The sequence below is a fragment of the Ornithodoros turicata genome, chromosome 1 (assembly GCF_037126465.1).
Source record: "Ornithodoros turicata isolate Travis chromosome 1, ASM3712646v1, whole genome shotgun sequence".
NCBI classification, from domain to species: Eukaryota; Metazoa; Arthropoda; class Arachnida; order Ixodida; family Argasidae; genus Ornithodoros; species Ornithodoros turicata.
In genome coordinates, this window is record NC_088201.1 from 192221205 (window position 1) to 192242085 (window position 20881).

General features: G+C 44.9%; 1 protein-coding gene across 4 annotated transcripts in view; it reads right to left on the reverse strand.

The window, feature by feature from the left end:
* LOC135378895 (caspase-7-like) overlaps window positions 1–20881 on the reverse strand; it is a 103975-nt gene that overhangs the window by 36475 nt on the left and 46619 nt on the right. For all 4 annotated transcript variants that reach the window (XM_064612061.1, XM_064612060.1, XM_064612059.1 and 1 more), the window contains exon 3: window positions 378–522. In XM_064612061.1, coding sequence (XP_064468131.1) covers window positions 378–522 — 145 coding nt within the window. The remainder of the gene's footprint in view (window positions 1–377; window positions 523–20881) is intronic.

A 20881-nucleotide genomic window follows, 5' to 3' on the forward strand; every position in this document is an offset into this window, starting at 1 on the left:
TTGATAAGTGATCAGAAGTCATAACAAGATCGCTCCCAAGGTAAATAGCGTTGATACCATAGTGTTCCGAAAAGAAAATTTTCGAGCACGATTTCTTTTCACGTGAAGTGAAACATCCTGTGTATACAGAAGTAACAATGAAAGATATATAATTGAAACCAAAAAGAAATGTAACAGACATCGGAAAGCATAGAGCAGATAAGAGAGGCCTGCCCCAAATTATCTGATCTGTACACAATGATACTCTTTCTTTCTTTCTTTTTTCTTTTTTTTTTTTTTTTTTTGTATCGCACAGCACTCATATCTGGTAACTATTGCATGATAAATGTCTCGTGGTGATGATGACTGACATTTTAGCAAAAAGTGAAATATCTCACCCAGAAGTTGAAGATGACACATTTTCTGCGCATTCTGGCTCCATTCCCATATCCCATGTCGTACCACAAGACATCCAGCGGATATTGTTCGGGCATCGTAACGACATCAGAGTCTCTTTCTATCCCTCCTGAGTCCGCTACGTTGCTAACGAAATAAATAGAAACCACAATTCATTATCAACAAGTGCATTTAGGTCACATTGTCAGCTCAAAATATTCGCTTGTGTATACATCAACTTAGCAGTTGCACTTTAGTATTTAACTACAAGGTTCGTTAAAGGTTGACCGATACTTTTGCTCGCGAAAAATCAGCGAGGAAATGTAATTGTATAAAACCTCCGGGTCTGCGGCACGTGCAGCAGGACAACAGGCAGCATACAGTGTGTATCGTGGCGGCGGTCAGTGAATGGTCTGTAGCTGTGGTACAGTGACGCATTATCACGTTCCTTTTATCCCGTTATCACGTTCCCGTTATCACGTTCCTTCCACGAAGGAGAACGTCAAACAAGCTGAGATTCTGCAAATTTCACAGCCACAGTACGGGGAAGAAACGATGTCAAGGGGAAGAGTATCATTTCATTCCAGAGGCAAGAAGCAGCAACATGGAGTAGCGACATCTGGCTTCCGTGCCGCCAAAGAAAAGCAAGATGATGCTGGCCAAACGGAAGTCCATGGTGACTGTTGTCTGGGCCATGTGGGGTGTCATCCTTGTGGACTTCTTGGGGCAAGGGGTAACAATTAATGCACAGTACTACCGCTACCTTCTACTGCCCAGGGTGCCGTGCAAAACGCAACTAGCAAGAAAAAGCCTGGGACATTGTCCCAGAGAGTCATTCTTCTTTATGACAATGTCCGGCCTCACATGGCGAATTTGACAGTAGCAACCCTGCCCAAAATGCACTCGGAGGTTTTTCCCCGTGCCTTTTACATTGTGCGGCGTCGTCTGTCTTGTCCTTTGTGTATTGCGTCGCAACTGTCAACCTTTTACATCCCGGATTTAGCCCCAGGCGACTACCATTTGTTTGAGCACTTTAGGGTGAACCTTCGGGGAAAGACGTTTGGCAGCAGATAAAGCCCTCCAGAAAATGTCCCGCAGTAGCTGCAACCACAGTGACGTCTTTCTTCGCCAAAGGTATCAGAGAGTGTATACGTAGATGCACACGGTGAGTTCGTTGGACAATTTGCGTCGTTTGGTGCTACCTGAAACTTCCGTTGTATTTAAAGAAATACAAGCCTCGGTCATCCTTGAACCACCCTTGCATCTGACAATTGAGAGGAAGGATGATTATCAGCTGCAATCTGCAAAGCGCACACTATTGACATATGTTGGACTACCTTGTACCCTTCAATAAAATGTTTGATTTCATACCTGTTACATCTCCACTGCTGTGGGAGTGCACAAAAAAATAAAACTGTGTGTAAGTTGGGTACTACAAGATAGGTTTTTCTGCGCATACAATCCTAAATGAAAGTTCTACTGCAGGAAAGCTTACTTTTCTGGCTGATTCCTCAAGGCAGGCTATTGTTGCAGGCTGTACGTATGGGTCATACGACAAGGTGCGCGCACGCGTATTCTCCCCTGCATCTAGGGTGCGCATAGCGGGTATTACAGCATCATCCCTATGGACTCGCTGCAGGCATACCTATAGTTTACCTGCTAACTGCAGCGACACTAAATTTTGACGTACAAGTACCCAAATTACGCTGATGTGCCCTCATTCTCACCTATATTTATCATGCTTAAAAAATAGTCCTAAAGGGGCAATAAACAGGTACGCCAAGTGCACTTTTTTTCTAATGCAGTGTAATTTGGTCCCTACAGTGACGTTTAGCAAACAATTTTGTCGCAAAAAGGTAAATAATGGCTCCAAACCAACCGAATATTCACTGCACTCTTCCGCGCTCATGCCCCGCCCTACGACGCCCTGGTGACAATAGCCATACGTCATTTTGACGTAATGCACCATCAACCGTTCAAAATGCGGGACGCCTAATCATTGATTTTGTTGTAACATCGGGAAGTGAGGTCAATTCTAAACATCTTTCAACTCGTCAATCCCAAGGTAGCCAGATCAAGAGGTATACGATCGAGGTACACGAGGTATATGTCGAGCCCGTTTATTACGATCTTCGATAGAACGATAACTCCGATATTGCGATCGAATTGTTGGTTCCCGTAAGCTCTCCCATTGAACTACATGCAAACAAAACATCGATATAACGATCGCCGCGAAAGCGCTTGCTCGCATATAGCGATCGGAATTCTCCCGGCGGCAGGTAAAACGCGTGAAAATTAGAAAGCAAGACCGCACCATTTCACTGAAAACAAATTACATTGGCATTTCCAAGAGCCTTCGCCTCCGTGCCCGCTAAAGTGAGGACGCAGTGCGTTTATCTGCGCATGACTGCGGGGGATTAGACATTAGATGCGCGCGTTGCAAGGCACGTGACTTCGAAAGAGCGGAAGCAGCTCGCGAGAAGTAGAGGAGGTTGCTCCCTCTCCACATCGTTCTCTCGTCTTCAAGCTTTTTCTCTTCTTTTGCTGCGTGCTTGCTACGATGGCGTCCGCGGTTCCGAGACGTTTTTTGACGAGGAAAGACAGGTGGCTCGACCATAAGTTACATGCGCTCTACGGGTTTCGTACTGGTGGAAAACCACGTTCTGAAGTACTGCGGCTTCGAAAACGTGCATTCGCCATTCCAATGAACTACAGGTGGCGCCCCGAACTTTCAAGATGGCGGACGAAAGGAGGTCACCCGGGTCACCCGAGCAAAGGGGGGAGACCGCCGCGGCAGTTCGCGGTTCCCTAGACACTGCCAATAGGGGATCACTCTGGTTTACAATCCTCGAAATAAATCACGAAAAAATCCACGGTGTAAAGATAAAGCCGTAAAAATCAACTTTTGCGGTACAAACGCTTCAGATTCAAACTTTCAAACAAAATCGTCTCTGATTGATCGACAGGCACGACAGCCTCAGAGCAACGAAGGCTTTTGGCTTCCGCGCCTCAAAATAGTTCCCCGCAGGGTGAGGCGTGAGCACGACCTACTATTATAACGACCATGTCACAATCAGCAACCCCTATGAGGAGCCTGTCCGCACGATCCGCCAGGGGCACTACTCATCTGCACGCCACGATTGGACGATGGAAATTTTAATTCTGTACGCGAAGAATCGTATGTACGACTACCGTAGCAGACGACAGCGATAGCTCCTATGAAAACGCGTAGAATGATGATAATAATCTCAGAATGAAACATCTGTGGAACGTCCACCGCTTGTTCAAAAACACTAAGGTAAGCTGAAGTATAAAGTATTCAATTGCAGAAGTTGAGGAAGCAATAACTGGGACGATGGGAAGCGCCACCGCTAGCTTCCAAAAATGCCGCTCTGGGAAGGGGTACGCACGACATGGTCGTTATAATCTAGTAGGTCGTGGGCGTGAGGCTTTTTGCGGTGGGCTGGGAACGAGAGTACAGAGTCTGGACGAGTCGTTTACTGTATTCACCGCCGGCTATCAGGATTCTGTTGACACTGCAGTTAATGATTTGTTCTGCTGCTCGCCTGTCGAATTTGAGGGATGTAGTTCCGTAGCCGGGCTTATGGCTTTTTTAAACAAACGGAAGTAGACATCAAATAACGGATGATTTTACTAGAAAGATGAGATAATTACGGATGAAATGAAACAAAAATCAACGTCGTTTAACGTACCAAACATACAAAAATTAAATTTTATCGCTCGTTTCCTCGAGGCAATCCGCCATCTTGGATGAGGACTTTCTGATCTAACCCGAGGCACAGTCTCGACGCCCGCACCGCCTAGTGCGTGCCTGGGAGGGGGGGGGGGGGAAGGGGGGCCTCCCCAATCTGTAGAACGGCCAGGGATGGGCAGTATTTAAATACATTGTAATTAAAATACTATTTAAAATATAAATACATGTATTTATATTTTGTATTTAAATACAGACTTGAAAAATGTATTTATAATTATATTTAAATACCAATTTTCGGGTATTTATTCTTGTAAATACTTTATAAATACTCTTAAGTACAGAATATACTGACTCATATCTTAAAGTTGCCCTGCATTTGACCTTTCGGGAAGAATGGCGAGTTTGGGGCGCAATTATGCCGGGTTTGCGCTAGAATGCGCATGCGACAAACCATTTTAGATGGCGAGTTTTTCACTGTTGTTGCGGACAACGGTCGTGACTACCCTATTGCATTGTTCTACGAAGCATCTTCGTCAAATTTAATACAAGCATTTGTTCATCGGCACCTGTGGAGATGCTGTTCTCCTTTGCGAATCTGATTGTACGGCCGAACAGAAGATGCCTAAAAGAAGCAGTCTTCGAGAAATTTCTAATATTAAAATCGCCATGATAATCTAACAAATAAATGTTATTCTTTCTCGCTGATTTGTCCTTATGATCACAATTATTTCTATGATTCCAGATGACATCTTCCTCACAGTATTTATGGTAGTAGTTACGGTATTTAAATACAGTATTTATATTTTGTATTTAAATACTCATGTTGAAAACTATTTATGAAGAGTATTTAAATACCCCTGTCAACAAAGTATTTTGTATTTATATTTAAATACTCAAAAATGTATTTATGCCCATCCCAGGTAGAACCTAACTTAACCTAACCTTAAAGTGAGGGGATTTAGCCCCCTACCTTTCGTAAGATGGCAACTTTCGAATCCGTTAGGCTTAGCACTCCCGTGTTTCCCCAGCGCTACAAGTGCATCAGATGGGGTTATTCAGATGCATATAAAATAACTTCTAGACCATAAATTCTTGTAATTCTCTTTTTTTTATATTCGCTATATGGTCTTCTCTCACTTCAGTGCATTATTTTACTTCTGAACACTCCGGCTAATTAGAAAAAGCCATAAGCCCGTCTACGGAACTACACCCAATTTGAGCATGTCGAACTCTAAATTCGTGTCGTGTCACCAGATGAGTTCCCGGTGTTGGTTCCAGTTATGGTGGACACCTGCTATATTATGAACATTGTCGCGAACATCGCCATTCTCCTGCAGGGCTGCCTTGGTTGTAAAATCGTAGAGTTGAAAAGCGATGATCGACGAAAAAGCCTGATTCCGATACCGTGTGGATGTGTTATGTTTGTCCGTCTGTATGTGTTTGTGTGTGTTCCAGCCTCAGAACCGTAGAATCGTGAAATCGGAACCTGCCTGTGGTTTTCCTTGTGAGCCTACGCTCTGATAAACGCACGGAACAGGTACTGGACAGACTCTCGAAATGCATTTCTGCGAATAAGCTGCCTATGAATGTGAAGAAATTTTTTGTTTGTTTGCAAGAAAAAACTATTTTCTCTCGGATGAATAACTTGAGTCAGCAGAGGTGCCCTAATTTTTTGTAACCAGCATACGGTGATCTCAAAATGTAACGAAATAAGATTCTAATTTCAGGAACATCCACATTGATTCGCGCACCTTCCTAGACAACGATTTGCCACGCAAAAGCTGCAAAAGATGTATCTAGACATAATACTTCAAGCACTTTGTTTTCACTGGTCTTTGAATACCCTGGAACCGAAGAATGCCATTTTCAATTCTTAAAAACCATGAAATTTTCTCACAGAAATCTTTGCATCTTTTTTATTCGCGTGGACATACAGTGCAAATTCTGGTTATCAAATGTCGGAACTGAAGAAAACCAAGCACAATAAGTAACTGAAATCAGAACTGCGAGAAATGAATGGCGCCTTCTGTTGTATTCGTTTGCCTTCCTTTCTCTCCTATGATCTTCACATTCAGAAATCCCCAAGTACGTTTATTAGCAGGTCACTCTTTATGCCAAGCACCCACGCCAAGAAGAGGTCTAAAATTTACGGTACCGGCTACTTCATTGTATGGTACCTTTCACCTATTTTTACAGCTTATAAATATTGTGCTGAAATATGAAATCTCTGTAAAACTTGCATCCTGCACGACATTACATTAAATGTGCTGCTTGGAGTTCTGCAGCGTTGTTTCTTTCTTACGTTCAAGTGAAAAGGCAAAAAGAACGCTCCGAGACTTACTCTCACAACACCCATTATTTCGGGGCCATGTCCTCGCACTAAATGGTCACGAGCATACTTTTGAAAACTATAGCGGCACATAGGGAAAACCGACGTTGCATTTGCACCAACCTTCTATTTCCAATAATTAAACGAGACCTAATTAGTACATCCACTTCGGATGTAGAACATGTTGTCATCCCTTATAACTGCAAAAATATGGAATAAAAAAATCAGTCCATGGACACGCTATATGCACCGCACCTACTAGAAATTAACCAGTGCTTGCTGAAAATATACTGGTATTTGTGTTTTATGTGATGTATGGCTCACATTTGCTTTTTGACCAACTATGCCAGTGTGAGAGCTCCTACGCCAGACTAGCTAATTCCTCCTCTTTGTCCTCCATGCGGTCACATATATGTTACTCTCACGACCTACTAGATACTTACACGACCATGCCATTCGCGCTCTCCCCAGCGCCGCTGTTTCGCAGTTCGCGCGCCCGCCGTTGCTGCTCCGTGGCGCTAATAGCGTGCCATACTTGCGCTGTCCCTCTCGTACGAGTCGCATGGGAAGCTGCGTTCGCGGCGCGGTTTTCGCCGTCCTAAAGTGATTTTTAAGCAGAAACGCAGCAGCATGCAGTAGTGCTGGGCCATCCGCAGTGGTGCATTGCGTGGTTCCACGCTGTAAAAACAAGAGTGTGAAGGGAACATCGCTACATGAGTTCCTGTCAAACCCAGTCCTCTGCCAAAAGTGGATAACAGCAATATCCCGAGGCCGGCAATGAAATTTTTTCCACCCAACTGACTCGGCTCAGGAGCTCTGGTATGTACCCGCTGCTATAATGTTGAAGAATAATCATGATGCATGTCGCGTTCACTTAGGATAAGCACAAATTCCATGCGTCCTACTCATGTTACAACTGAACCTCAGCATGGGTTGCGAACTGCAACGCTGGCACTTCTAGCCGGCTACCTGGCAAGAGTTGTGAAGGAGAAGATGGAATGCACTGGGTGCCTATCGGGGATAGAGACAGCAGGATCTTCATCCCTGGTTACTGGACTCATTCTAAATATTGACAGAGAAGGACTCAGCTACCCTACCGCTAGATTTGTGGGATTCATCATGAGCTTGGAAACGGTCGCACAGGAAATGCTTCCAACCATTCTGCAAAAGCCTTACCCCCTTAAGTGTTTTATAACGTATGACGGTGCTATGGTTTATCAATGCTTTATTACAGCACCATATTTTCTTAGCAGGATTGCATCTCCAGAAGCAAGAAAAAATGAGCTCTTCCAGTGCTCTGTGAACCCATCTCACACAGACACACTTGTAAAGCTGGTATTAACCAAGTTCATAAGGCCATGCATCACAAATGCGTGCAAAGAAGAAAATTGTTAGAGAAAAGCCTCAGTCAAGGAAAGTGTTAAAAGTGAACTGATAACGTTAAAGAATTCTGAATAATGAGCTCCTTCCTATCAACAATGTACTGAAGGTCACTGGTTTCGAGGCAAATTAGCCTGTAAGTAACATGTAAATACTGTAAATATGCCATGGTGTTGTTTTCATGTTAGTTTTGTGTAAATAACAATGTATGTAAATGCATTAGCAGCCATGTTATATGTGAAAGCTTCTTGTTTAAATGTGAGCTTTGTCTGTAAATAATGTATAAACAAGCAGTGTTGTCATATGAAAATTGATGTTCTGAGGCTGGAACACAGAAGAAAGGACAACACACAAGCCTCAAGTGCCTAAGAGCAATGGAAGCAGGAAGTCACTGAAAAGGTTAGCCAGCTGTAGGCCTCGAACCCACATCTTCTGAATGGAAGGACAAAGTTGTCGTATGAAATAGACCATTAATTTTTGACTAGCTTGGCGACTCCTGTTTTCATTACATCCACACTCCTTTATATCACGAAACAGACTTCATCGAATAAACGAAATTCGCCTCCGCTTCGTGCCTCACATGCATGCTATACTAACATATATGAGCGAATCCCGTTCTCATGACCATCATTCAAGAATGACCATCGTATAAAATAAGGTCCCTACAGGTCTTGGAAGGATAACTAAATCGCAAGGCTTGTGCTCCTGCTGATTTTCCCCCGCATCGGAGGCATTTGTATACTGGATAGGCGAATACCTCTACAACATTTCCGCAATATCACGTCCTCCAAACGTCACAGTCTCCCCTTGACATGCGGTTGAGCCTCACATAGTGCTGCAGGTATCCTAGCATGTTCACATATTGCAGAAAAAGGCAGTGTATTACCGCAAAATTGATAAATTAGCCGTCGTGCGCCCCATACGAACACACCACAAGCGCTCTCGGTATGACACGCTATTAGCGGCCCCTCGCGGCGCGAGGCGTCAAAGCTCCGACTTCCGGCGCGGACGGAAGTCCCATAGGGCGAGGAGCAAATGCGCAGGTCGTGAGTATCTAGTAGGTCGTGGTTACTCTACAAGGAAGCTAGCTGGTACCACAGTACCAAACAGGTGAATTAACATGAACACAATCACATAGCAGAGTGAATAACAACCACCATTATTGACTTAGTTTGCTTGGTCGATGGCAACTGAAGGTGGCATATTTCTTTCCTCAGATTTTTTTTATTGGTTTGTTCCAGCTATAAACAGAAGCCATACACTGAGCAGCAGGGCATAATAAAACCCTCCATAAGCATCACTTTGCCTCTTTAGCTTTGGCAAGCATGGCTTTGCCTCCACAAGCATGGCTTTGACATAATTGCTTTGTGCCGTGATAAAGGGTACTATGACTGCGTTCACAGTACCATTTAAAACGTTGGACCTATAGGGCTCGATTGCAGCCCCCTATTGCGTGCAGATATTCTGATGCCTGCTGAGCTGTAAGCTGTTCTTCCGGGTGAAAGAAAGCTTGAAGACTACATACCTACCTCTCTTCTCTCTCTACCTCTCTTCTCCAACATCTCTGTGGCTCACAGCCAAAGAGCCACAGAGATGTTGGAGAAGAGAGGTTTGAGAAGAAATCACTGGACATAAAGCAGTGAGGCATGCTCCACCCAGGCCACAAGGAGGTAGTATTACTTTGAGCCACCTTCTGTTAATGCAGCGAAAACACCTATTTCCACTGAAAGAAAGACTATGGGTTTTTTTTCTGTTGTGGTTGAAGGGCACACGAGATCATAACAAATTGTCTTCAAAAGCTGTTACGTCGCATTCTGACATGATCTGAGCCAATATGGTCAGCTGATGCTACAGGGAGTGCGCGACAAACTGGTGGCGCCGCGATGCGGCCTCCGGAGAAAGTACCTTGCGTGATAGCCGCCGGGTAGCCAGCTTTGTTTACATGTGAACTGCGGGTGTCTTTTTTTGCCACACTGGAACTGTTGCATCGCTAACTGTGCCAGCACCTAAAAGAACTCTTCATATTAGGGACCAGATGTTTCATTTCTCGTGATTTCTATGCTTCCAATACCACCGAGGTCACTAGACTGGCAGCGAATAGCGTTTGTGACGCGCGTTCGGCCATTGCATGAGGTGTGCACAACATATTCTATTTCTTGTGTTCTAGTTTCAATGAAACTGAATGAGGACCTGCAAAATGATCAATGATTTACAGTTGCCACTTTCGTGACGGTGAAACGCCGCTGGATCGTGATACTGATTGAGGTGTTTCATCGCCAGTGCCCAGAGCCGATATTGCTCCCGGTAATCTGGTTGCCGAGTCTCACAGTGAGAACGGAAGTTCTACGTTGTCCAAAAGGTTTAGTTTTAGTATTTACGCACCAACCATTTCACAGCTGTCGTGCCGCAAGCGTACGGCGGTAGCTGAGGCAAAAACTCATATAATTTCTTTTTTAAGGATCTCTTTAGCGTTATTGTATCTGAAGATACTGGAAAAAGTGCAGTACAAGTTGAGACAATAAGTTGTGACCTCACGTGTTTATTTGTATGGATAAAACGGACGCACGATGTAGATTTCAGTGACGAAGCTATGTGTGTGCAAAGAGGACGAAAGGAATACAAGACTCAGTCAAAAACATATTACAAGTGGTTACGTATATAGGCTTTGTGAGTCGCCAAATAACCATCCTCTCGACGTATCACTTGCAGGTGTTCCAGACAGACGCGAGTGGCTGTTCTCCTTACGCTTTGTTAGATACATTATAAATACGGTGGTTGCTTCTGTGCAGTTTGTCTCCATTCTCTTCGTTCGCGCCCCAGAAGGGTTCCACATTATTTGCACTTTGAAAATTAGCCCTTCTAATTACGGCGGTCGCCACGCGAGCTACGGTTCCATTTGAGAATGCATAGAACGGGCGGCGTGGTATCACCAGGCTCCAACAGCTCCCCATAGAGCCCATAGTTTGAGATAATTCACACAACACTGGGCACACGACCAATGAGAGTGCAACGTTGTAGAAATTATGCAATGCCAGTCGGCCAATCTTTCGACCGGTTCTGGCTACCATCGACTTCTACCGGATTTCACGCTTACCGCAGTTACCCGATATCAAAATAACTAATGTTGAATTCCAATGGCAGAGTCGGAGCAAGTGGTACACTCCGCAGTGGAGTGGCTTGATCTGGCCTAGAGCAAGTGATCCGAATATGCGACTGGAACACTTGCGCCCAACTTGGAGTTTAGCTCTGGCCAATCTTCCTTGGTGGATGGCGGTGAGAGACGGAGGAAGAAGAAGAAGAAGCTTGTACTCATGTTCCGATACAACGCCATGTTTTGCAACATCAAGGTCCTCCTATTCTCCTAACGTTTCCCTGGTGATGTCTGGCTTATTGCTTTCTTCGAGAAACAAAATTGCTAACGTACGACGCGAAATACTAGTCACGGCGAAGACGCGTCGAGAAGCGGCCATGTTGCCGAAGCAGAGACAGGAAATAAGAAGCACGAGCGACAAGTGACACGTCACGTAGAGTTCCGGTTGAATCTGCCTATTTTGGCGGAGCAGTCTGGGTTGCTCCCTGGAGCGACCTTGGCTCGAAGGCCGCTCCGAAGCTCCCATTGGAAGACTCCAGAACTGTTCCCTATCTGCCAATCGAACAGACTTGCTCTCGGCAGAGCAACAAAACTTGCTCTGGAAGCGCTCCGAATCTGCCATTGGAATTCAACATTAAGCTTCTTTTGGCTAAAAGAAATATTTATTTGACACAAAGCACTGATTCAAAGATCTGATACATGGATGCACTGTGAATACAAAGTCCACTGCGTTGCTGACGCACTGTAACTAAGTTCGAACTTGAAGCAAAACGAACACAGCTCTCGAAATCCGACGGGGCCCGCGCTTGTTCTTCACACTCCAACCGCTCCAACTCACGAAGCATTCCAGTTCCGGAGTTGATAGACTGTTCGTGGGATAATAGTCGTGTCCAGGAACAGCACAACACACGTTGAATCACATCGACGCATGAATAAACCAGCGAACACTTCTACAAACTGTTCTGCCGATTGACATCACCGAAACACGCAACACAAGAGGACGCCTTGCCGGCCGACTTTATGATGAGCATCTTCTTTCGTTGTTTGCAGAGCGGAAAAGGCGCTTGTGTGGCACGTAATCGTAATCCTGTCTTTGTTGTCAGGCCTCAAAATCCGACGGCGCCCGAACGCGTTCTTCACGCTCCAACCGCACCAGCCCACGAAGCATTCCAGTTCCGTAGTTGATAGACTCTACGTGGGATAATAGTCGTGTCCAGGAACAGCACAACACGCGTAGAATCACAAACTGTTCTGCCGATTGACATCACCGAAACACGGAACATAAGAGGACGGACGCCATGCCGACCGATGCGAACTATTTCGAAACAATGCTGAAACTGCTGAAACGGCCGCCGAGACGCTGCACACACATGCGCGCGTACAAAATGCGATTTCAAAACGTTGTCGACCAATCGGAGCGCGCACGCAGTCTGGGCCAATGAGCTTGCAACGTTGTAGATTGGCGCAGTGGTACATACTCTACAGCCGCATCCTCGGTTACCTGAGGAGGACTGGTATCACGTCGGATACTTCCAAGACCGCCACTGGCGGCGCTGTCGCGACGGAGCAGCGCGCCCCCTTTAGGTGTCGCACGGTCCCTATAAGGCATACAGAAAACACATGCCAGCAGATTTTGAACAAGCTATAGGAGAGGGTATGCCCTTGAAATGATGAGATTTGTTCACTTTCCAGATGACTTCAGGTATCTGAAAACAATCATAAATGTTGACAAAGCTATTATGAAGCAGCGACTGCAACTAATCTGTAGAACTGGGCAGAACAGTTTAATGCAAAATTTGTTCAAAGTGTGCTATAGCGTCATACAGATGGGATATGAATGAGCTGATGAAACATTTTTCTTGCGTAAGAACAAATACACCTGTAGGTTCTCAAAATGGAAAAGCAGAGTGTCGATTTTCGCAGGAGGGAGCCACAAAGGCATCTTCTTTTTTTCTTCTTCTTCTTCTTTCTAGATGGCCTCAACCGACGAACAAGCTGCAGCACATTACGGTGACATTTTTTTTTTATTCTTTTAAAGAAAAATAAACCTGTAGATTTTCAATGTGTTGCAGGAGAGGACTAGTTATACAAATAAGGGAAGATTTCTTTTAGACGACCTATATGTGAATATGCTATCTGAAAAAAAAAAGTAATTTTTTGCAAGTGCTTGATATTCTCAAGCACATGGTTAAACAATGAATATAGATCAGCTTGATATTTTTATGTGAAGCTAATCACAAGCAATCAGTTACAAGCATAAATAATCTGGGGCTCCTTCAAGAATGCTAATTTGTCAGAAATTTATCGTAAACTTGACCCAAAATGTGCTCAGTTCTTGAGACCACCACCAGATTTATTTTCGTTCTACATGCCCTTTCGGATGGCAGACCCGTGCTTCCCAGCTAACACTAGGCAAGGAAAGCGCACAAATGATGTATATGTAGATGTCAGAAGGAAGCTCGCAAGGGACAACTTCATATTTCGGCACAGTTTAATGTGCCCCCATTGTTCAAGAAAATAAAATGATGATTTACATTCGATATATGCATCGTCTAAAAAATGCGCACAATTTTTTTCAGTGATATTTAAGAGAGTCAAGCTACATCGCTGGCTGGTTTTGGCTGGAATAGCCCAGGTTGACAGTTACACAAGCTGATATATGTCAGCATTGACAATATAAAGGAAAAAGGGCAATTTAAAATGCCTCACTCAATTTACTACTTTTCATAGCTTACACCTGGACAGGTGTTTTTTTTTTATCCTAAAATGGTTTCATTGACAAAATCAACGAGAATGACCGTCGTCACATTAACAACTTTCAACTGTATACCAAGTAATAACAAACATGTGCTTACTTTTTCTGCAATCAAGATGTTAATTACATTGTTAAGTTGCAGGCTTCAGCGAAAAATCACTGCTTGTGATGTCACTGCTGAGTGAGTACGTCACTGCTAGTGACGCAACATGTGATTCTAGTGTCTTTCACCCCACCCCATGTTATTTCATGAGCAGTTGGCATCAGAATCAATGGGCTTGCATGATGCACTTATGAAGGGTAATTTCATGTGCGCCGATAAACATACTGCAGTGCTAATTTAAAATGTAGTTTGTGGCTGTGGAGCACACCCATATTCAGTATGCCATGTGAGCTAGAGGAGCATTTTCTGCCATAAACATTAGATGAGCCAAGACCCAAAAAAATGTAAGCACTGTTTACGTGCATTTGACAACCTGCATTTTTATTACTGAGAGGCTCTGTTCGTAGCTAAAGGGAAAGGGTGCTGGCAATGTGGCACATGTTCATAAGATGTAGAACCAGAGACACAGAAAAAAATTGACAGCATATCATGATCTCATTCATGTGATTGTGTCCGTATTTCTGTCTCCTGTTCTGCATTTGTTAATCTTTTTCTCTAGTTGCTGGATTTTAGCCCAACAGCAGGGGTCAGCAATTAGAGAACATCCAGAACGTGCAAGGCATGCATTTCCTCATTCTCCGCATTCCTCATTCAAGTAACGTTGAAGAAGTAACCATGCGAAGAAACAATACAACAGTGAAGCTGGCTTCAGTACACTACAAAATGTCACATGTAACAATATACAGTATGCCTCTGTGTTTCCCAAACCATGTGTCAGGACCCCCATTGAGGCCGCCATAGCCCAAACGGGGCCCGCAAGAGAAAGCAGATGAAGTGAACGCAATATGCCACAAAACCAAGGAAACTATCTCTCTACGACTGCATTATATGGAAGTTGTTTTACAAAAATGCAAGTTCAGTTCAGCGCACAATCAGTCGGGAAACAAGCTAATTCGCAGCAATGCTTGCAATACTTTCAGTCAAGTGTGGCACAGTATTCCTCACTGTATCATGACGAGACCGTGGACCTACATCAGACGCTACTTGCGCGCACTAGTATAACATTAATATTTATTTATTTGTTTATTTCGAGAACCCCAAGTGTCCAGAGGACATTACATGGGGGGTGGGAACTGGAGCATAAGATACATTTACAGCAACTTGATAGAAACAAACAACCAAGCAAAAAAGAACAACACAATTAGCAGTAAGTAAACCGAAAAATAAAGAAACGACGACAGTACAAGCTTATATGAAAACAAGTATTAAAGCGTGAAACAGGGAGTTCGTTCACATAAGTACAGATAATTAACAAATATGATAAGGGGGAGGTGAAAAATTTCAAAGCAACTGACATACAAGCGCGGTGGTCTTGTGAGTGGAGTGAACGGGAGAAGGTGTTACAAAATACTGTATGCTCGATAATAGTTGTGAGAGGTGATGGGAGGTTGTTCCATTCGATGGCAGTTGAACAAAGGAATGATCTGGATAATGCATTGGTATTACAATGAAAGAGTGTGACCTTATTAGTGTGGTCGATGTGAGGAAAAATGACACTCAGGCGGGTGATGGGCGATTGGTGCGGTGACAAGATGAAAAAGATCCAATGGAAGAGGGCTAACTTGGCAAGATGGCGACGATGTTCGAGTGAGTCGAGATTAATATTTGATTTTAATGCGGTTACAGAGGTATCGAATTAGTAGCCGTTGGAAATGAAACGGGTAGCCCGATTCTGGATGGCTTCTATGGCGTCGCAGAGATACTTTTGGGGTGGGTCCCAACTAGGTGATGCATATTCCAGCTTGCTTCGTACAAGAGCCGTGAAGGTTAGGAGCTTAAGATGGAGGCCGCCAACCTGAGGGTGTGTCTAACAAAGCCTAGGGAGCGAGAAGCGTTAGTTATTATGTGGTTGATGTGCTCGTTCCAAGTTAGGTTGGAGGAAAGGTGGATTCCAAGATATTTGTAAGAATCTGCTCGGGTTAATGTGATATCACTTAGAGTGTAACGGAAGGGAGGAAGACAAGAGACCCGTCTTCGAGAAAACGACAAAATGCGACACTTTGCAATGTTCAGAGGCATTTGCCACTCATTGCACCAACGCCGGATTAGTGAAAGGTCGCTTTGTAAGGTTAGTTGGTCAGAAGGAGAGAGGATTTGCCTGTACACTACACAGTCGTCAGCAAAGAGACGAATCGTGGAAGATATGCCTTAAGGAAGGTCATTTATATAGATATGGAAAAGGAGAGGGCTGACGACTGAACCCTGAGGGACAGCAGAAACCACAGGTACATCTGGGGATAGGTGGTTGTTGCAAGTAACAAATAACGTACGATTAGTCAGAAATTGAGCTATCCAACGGACGACATACGGGTCGAGGTTAAGCAGATAAGAGTTTGTATAGAAGATTAGAGTGCGGCACGATATCGAAGGCCTTGCGAAAGTCTAAGAAAGCGGTCTGATGATTATTGTCCGCGTGGAGAAAGATGTCGTGAACAAAACTGGCTACTTGAGTTTCACACGAAAAAAGCTTTCGAAACCCGTGCTGCAAGGGGTAGAAGAAGCATTTTTCTTCAAGGTACTTAACTACGTTGGAGTAATTTTACCTACTATTGAAGTGAGTGAAATGGGACGGTAGTTATTAACGATGTGGCAGCTGCCTGATTTGTGAATACGGACAATCTTCGCAGTCTTCCAGTCCTGCGGTAAAGCAGAATCTTGGAGTGACTGAGTAAATATGCAACATAGAATCTTGCTGGGAATAGATCTCGTGTTGTATAGAACCTTCGGGTTAATAGAGTCCAGACCAGCACTTGACGACAGCTTAAGTGACCCAATGATTTTACAAATGCCATGTGTGCTGATATGAATGGGGACCATAGGTGAGGAGGCGATTACTGATAATGGAGTTTGGGCGTACCCTTTATCGGTGTTGAAAACGGATGAAAACAAGGAAGCGAAAGCGTTGGCGCAGTCGTTGTCGGCGGGTGTCAGTTAGACTGATAAGGTAGGATTTTGGCGGAGATAAAACTTTCCAAAATTGTTTTGATTTATTTGTCAAGAGAGACGGGAGGTCGATGGTAAAGAACCTCACTTCGGTGCATGTCTAGTTTAGCGGCGCCACTCGATTTCAAACTTCTAATCTACATACCTGGATAGAATTTTGCATGGTGCATCGTAATCCAAAATAATCAAGCGGCGCTCGGTTCCACGAATTCCTCCAGAGATCAGTTTCCCCGGGAAAGTTTCGGCAGCGGCGACCATGCCATCTGCATGCGCCCATTGTTTACGTATGATAGCTTACGCACACATCGCTCTCTTCCCAGCATGCCTTTCGCCTGTTCGTTGCTAAGACGCACAGCAACTCCGCTATCGGACGACAGTCGGCCTCCTCCTCACGCAATTGCTCCGCGCCAAAATTGGCACCGTCTTCTGCCAGCACAGTCTCGAACAACTGCGGTGTGGGTGGGTGGGGGGTGGGTGGGGGGGGGCGCTAGTTCCCCCCCGGACTCCCCCCCCACGTGTAATATGTACTGACCTAGCCTAACCTCACTACACTTCGTTTAGTGAGGAAAACTAAGCTGTAGGGCTGATGCGTTGGAGTACCACAAATGATACCCGTCGAGATCTAGTGCTTTCATCGTGCATTCTTGTCAACGAGCGAGAGGGAACAGGCGAAATGCATGCTGGGAAGAGTGCGAGGTGTGCGTAAGCTGGCATAGGTAAACAATGGGCGCATGGCGATGACATGGTCGCCTCTGCCGAAACTTTCCCGGGGAAACTTAAAATCCAGAAACTACGCACGAAAAAAAAAAAAATGTAGAACATGGCCCGCTTGCACGAAACAATCCTAAGTGTAGCACTTGGCAAGTGTTGCACTAACGCGTTAGTGCACTAAGTTTAGGATTGCGGTTAAGTGGCTTGCACGAACACTTTGACGACCGCCCTAAGTCAAGTATTCTAAAGTGGATCGTGGCTACGAGCAGTAGCAGTTTTCGGAGACTCTCATTGGTAGAAAGAGAACTTCCGGAGTTCATCCCAGGAAGTCGTGCGTCACGGCATGTTTGGATTCTGGGAAGTCGTCTGCTTCTGCCGTCGCACGTAAACAGTTTGTAGAACCAAAATAAGGTATTGTACTATCATTGTAGCTGCAAGAACGAGTTAGGTCACTTGTTGCGTGCTTTTGTTAAATAAAATAAAGCCTGTGGCCCAAAATATGTCTCGAATTGCTCGATGATTGGGAACTTATCGCCAACGGCAGTGCCGGTGAGAGGCACTTCGCGTGCGGCGATCATTTTGAGAGATGTTGCTAACGAAAAGCACAACACGTACGGCACCCACAGCATAAAAAAATGAGACGTTTTTAGTATTGCGAGGAAAATGCGTACTGTATTGCGAGATACAGTTGGGGCCAACGACAAATCTTCGATACACGGTTCATAGCGGCCGACATGTTAGTCCTAAGCTTTAGTGCGGTAGTTTAGGGTGCTCCTAGGACCCTTGGCCAGCGTCCTAAACTGCGCGGAGCGAGCGCCACCACTTTAGTGTTGTAAAAGTTTCGTGCAAGCCACTTATGGCTCCGGCACTACACTAAGTGGGGAACTCGTTAAGAGGACATACCACCCCCTGTTTTCTATGTGAACTTTGCATAGGTTTTGTGGCTGAACTACGAGACAGATCGTATTGCGGAAACCTTCATTGGAAAGGTGACGTCAAGATCTCTTAACTCTGGGAACTGAAATATCGCTCTAGCGTTGTAATTTTTTTTTACGGACCCCTGAAGGTGGGAACCCCTCTGTTTTCTATGTGAACTTTGCATAGGTTTTGTGGCTGAACTACGAGACAGATCGGAATGCGGAAACTTTCATCGGAAAGGTGACGTCAAGACATCTTAACTCTGGGAACTGAAATATCGCTCTAGCGTTGTAATTTTTTTTAAAAAAAGAAAAAGAAATGAATTTTGTCGCTACAGCTTCAAAAAATCCAAATAAATAAATGAAAGCAAATAAAAACAATCCGCTTCTGAGGTTAACCGGGGACATGTTTCAGGATTCAAATGACGCGTTTTTTGTGTGTTTTTAGCATTCTGTTTTTCCGAAAAAGAATTAAAAGTGAGTACAGGCATGCATCCAAGGCGTTTACCACTGATTCCGGAAGGTGGCGCCGTCCGCTCGCAGCGCCCGAACGTAGTCCGCTCGTAACCATCCGCGTATTGCGCAGCAGCTGATCGGCGTCCGTGGTTTCGGCGGTTCGTCCTGAAGTGACCAATTCGTGGCTAAGTTACGCGTTTTTTTCACTTTCTTGTCCTGTTCATTTGCTCTCTGTCCTTGTGTGTTTTCTGCGTGTTCATAGTATTTACCCATTATGGCTCGAAGTCACGTCTACGGACAACGGAAACGTAAGAAGAAGGACTTTGCGAATTTACGTGGTAGAGGCAGGCATGTGACGGAGCCTGCGGATTTGAGAGATTTTGGTAATGCAGGATGCTCCAGCCGTGCTGTTCCCAGTGATCGTTGCACTTCGACGACTCCACATCGCGCAGATACCCTTGTAGGCTCAACCTTTGGTGGTAGTGTTGTTCCTCAAACTGTAACTGATGCCGGTCGGAATGCTTGTTTCGCTTCGAGCACAAGCGAAATTCGTCCTTCAAATTCGTCATTTGCTGATTCAGCTGAGGTAGATAATGTAGTCCCCTGCAGTTCAGGTTGTGACGAGCTTGCCGGTTCCAGAGCAAGTCCCGTTCCAATCACTGCCGCTGTTACACCCAGTCGATCTTCATCTTTCGATACTGGCAATGTTCACCAGACACAGAGTCAGCGCACAAGCAGTGTGAATGGTCGGCGTATAGTGGAGATTGATCACTTCTTCTCGTCTTTGCAAAGTTTGTCGGTACATAGTCCGTTTGGTTGCGGCCTGGCTGACATGGAAATTGTATCAGAACATCGGCGAGGTCTGTGTAGCTCTTTCAGTTTGAAGTGCAGGATGTGTCTGAGGAAAGATGTAGTCACAACAGAGGCACCAGTTGATCAACTTGTTCAACAACGCATGGACGTCAATTCCTCAGCAGTGAACGGTATCGTGTCTATAGGTTCTGGTTTCTCAGGCCTTCGCGAGCTCCTAGGTGCTCTGGACATACCCGGCATGGCTGGTAGCACGTACAGTAAGTATCAGGATATTGTTGCTAAAGGAATCGACGAAACAGCTTGGGAAGAAATAAGAAAAGCAGGCATTGAGGAAGCTCGGTTAGCTAGGGAGGCTGGGGACGTCGATGCTGACGGTTTTCCTATAATTACGGTCGTTGCCGATGGTGCTTGGTGCAAACGTTCATACAAGAACAAGTACGACGCTCTTTCTGGCTTGGTAAGTAAAAATTTTTATCTACACTTAATAAAGGTGCCCGAAAAAGGAGGATTTATCTTGCACACCGCTTGGCAGACGGGATATACAGGAAGTCTGTGCCCACCATTTGTGGAAAGAACACTATGAGCATTTATTTGGAGGAAAAAGTTGACCCCTCTGGTGCTATTAGTGGCACTGCTGTCTTTTGGTAAACACACTTTCTAGAGTGGTATACATCCTGTGGCATTAATTCGTATGATACGCGTACAAATGCATAATTCCTCGAAACATTGTCATTGGGGGTAGAGTTTTGTGGAATACAATCCTGACATTTTATCGTTTTTGCAGGCTGTAATTGTTGGGTACCGCACAAAGAAAGTACTGTTCCTAGGCGTCCGGAACAAATTTTGTACACTGTGCGCAAGTTCCAAGGCAGGGTCGAGCCCAAAAAAGCATCTGTGCTTCAAGAACTGGGACAGCAGCTCTACCAGTATGGAGAAGGATATCGTCGTTGAAGGCTTCAGGCGCAGCATTGAGTTGCACGGGGTAAAGTACTTGCAGTTGATCGCTGACGGTGATTCGAGCACATACAAGTCAATTCTTGAAGCTGCACCGTACCAGCATCAGGTAGTTCAGAAGGTAGAATGTCGCAACCACCTTCTTCGAAACTATGTAAGTCGTCTTCGAGATGTTGCTTTGGCAAAGAGAACAACCCCCATTCCCCCATCGTTGAAGAAGCTACTTCTGGATAATGCTGTTCGACTAAGAGTTGGAGTTGCTAGGGCTATTCACTATCG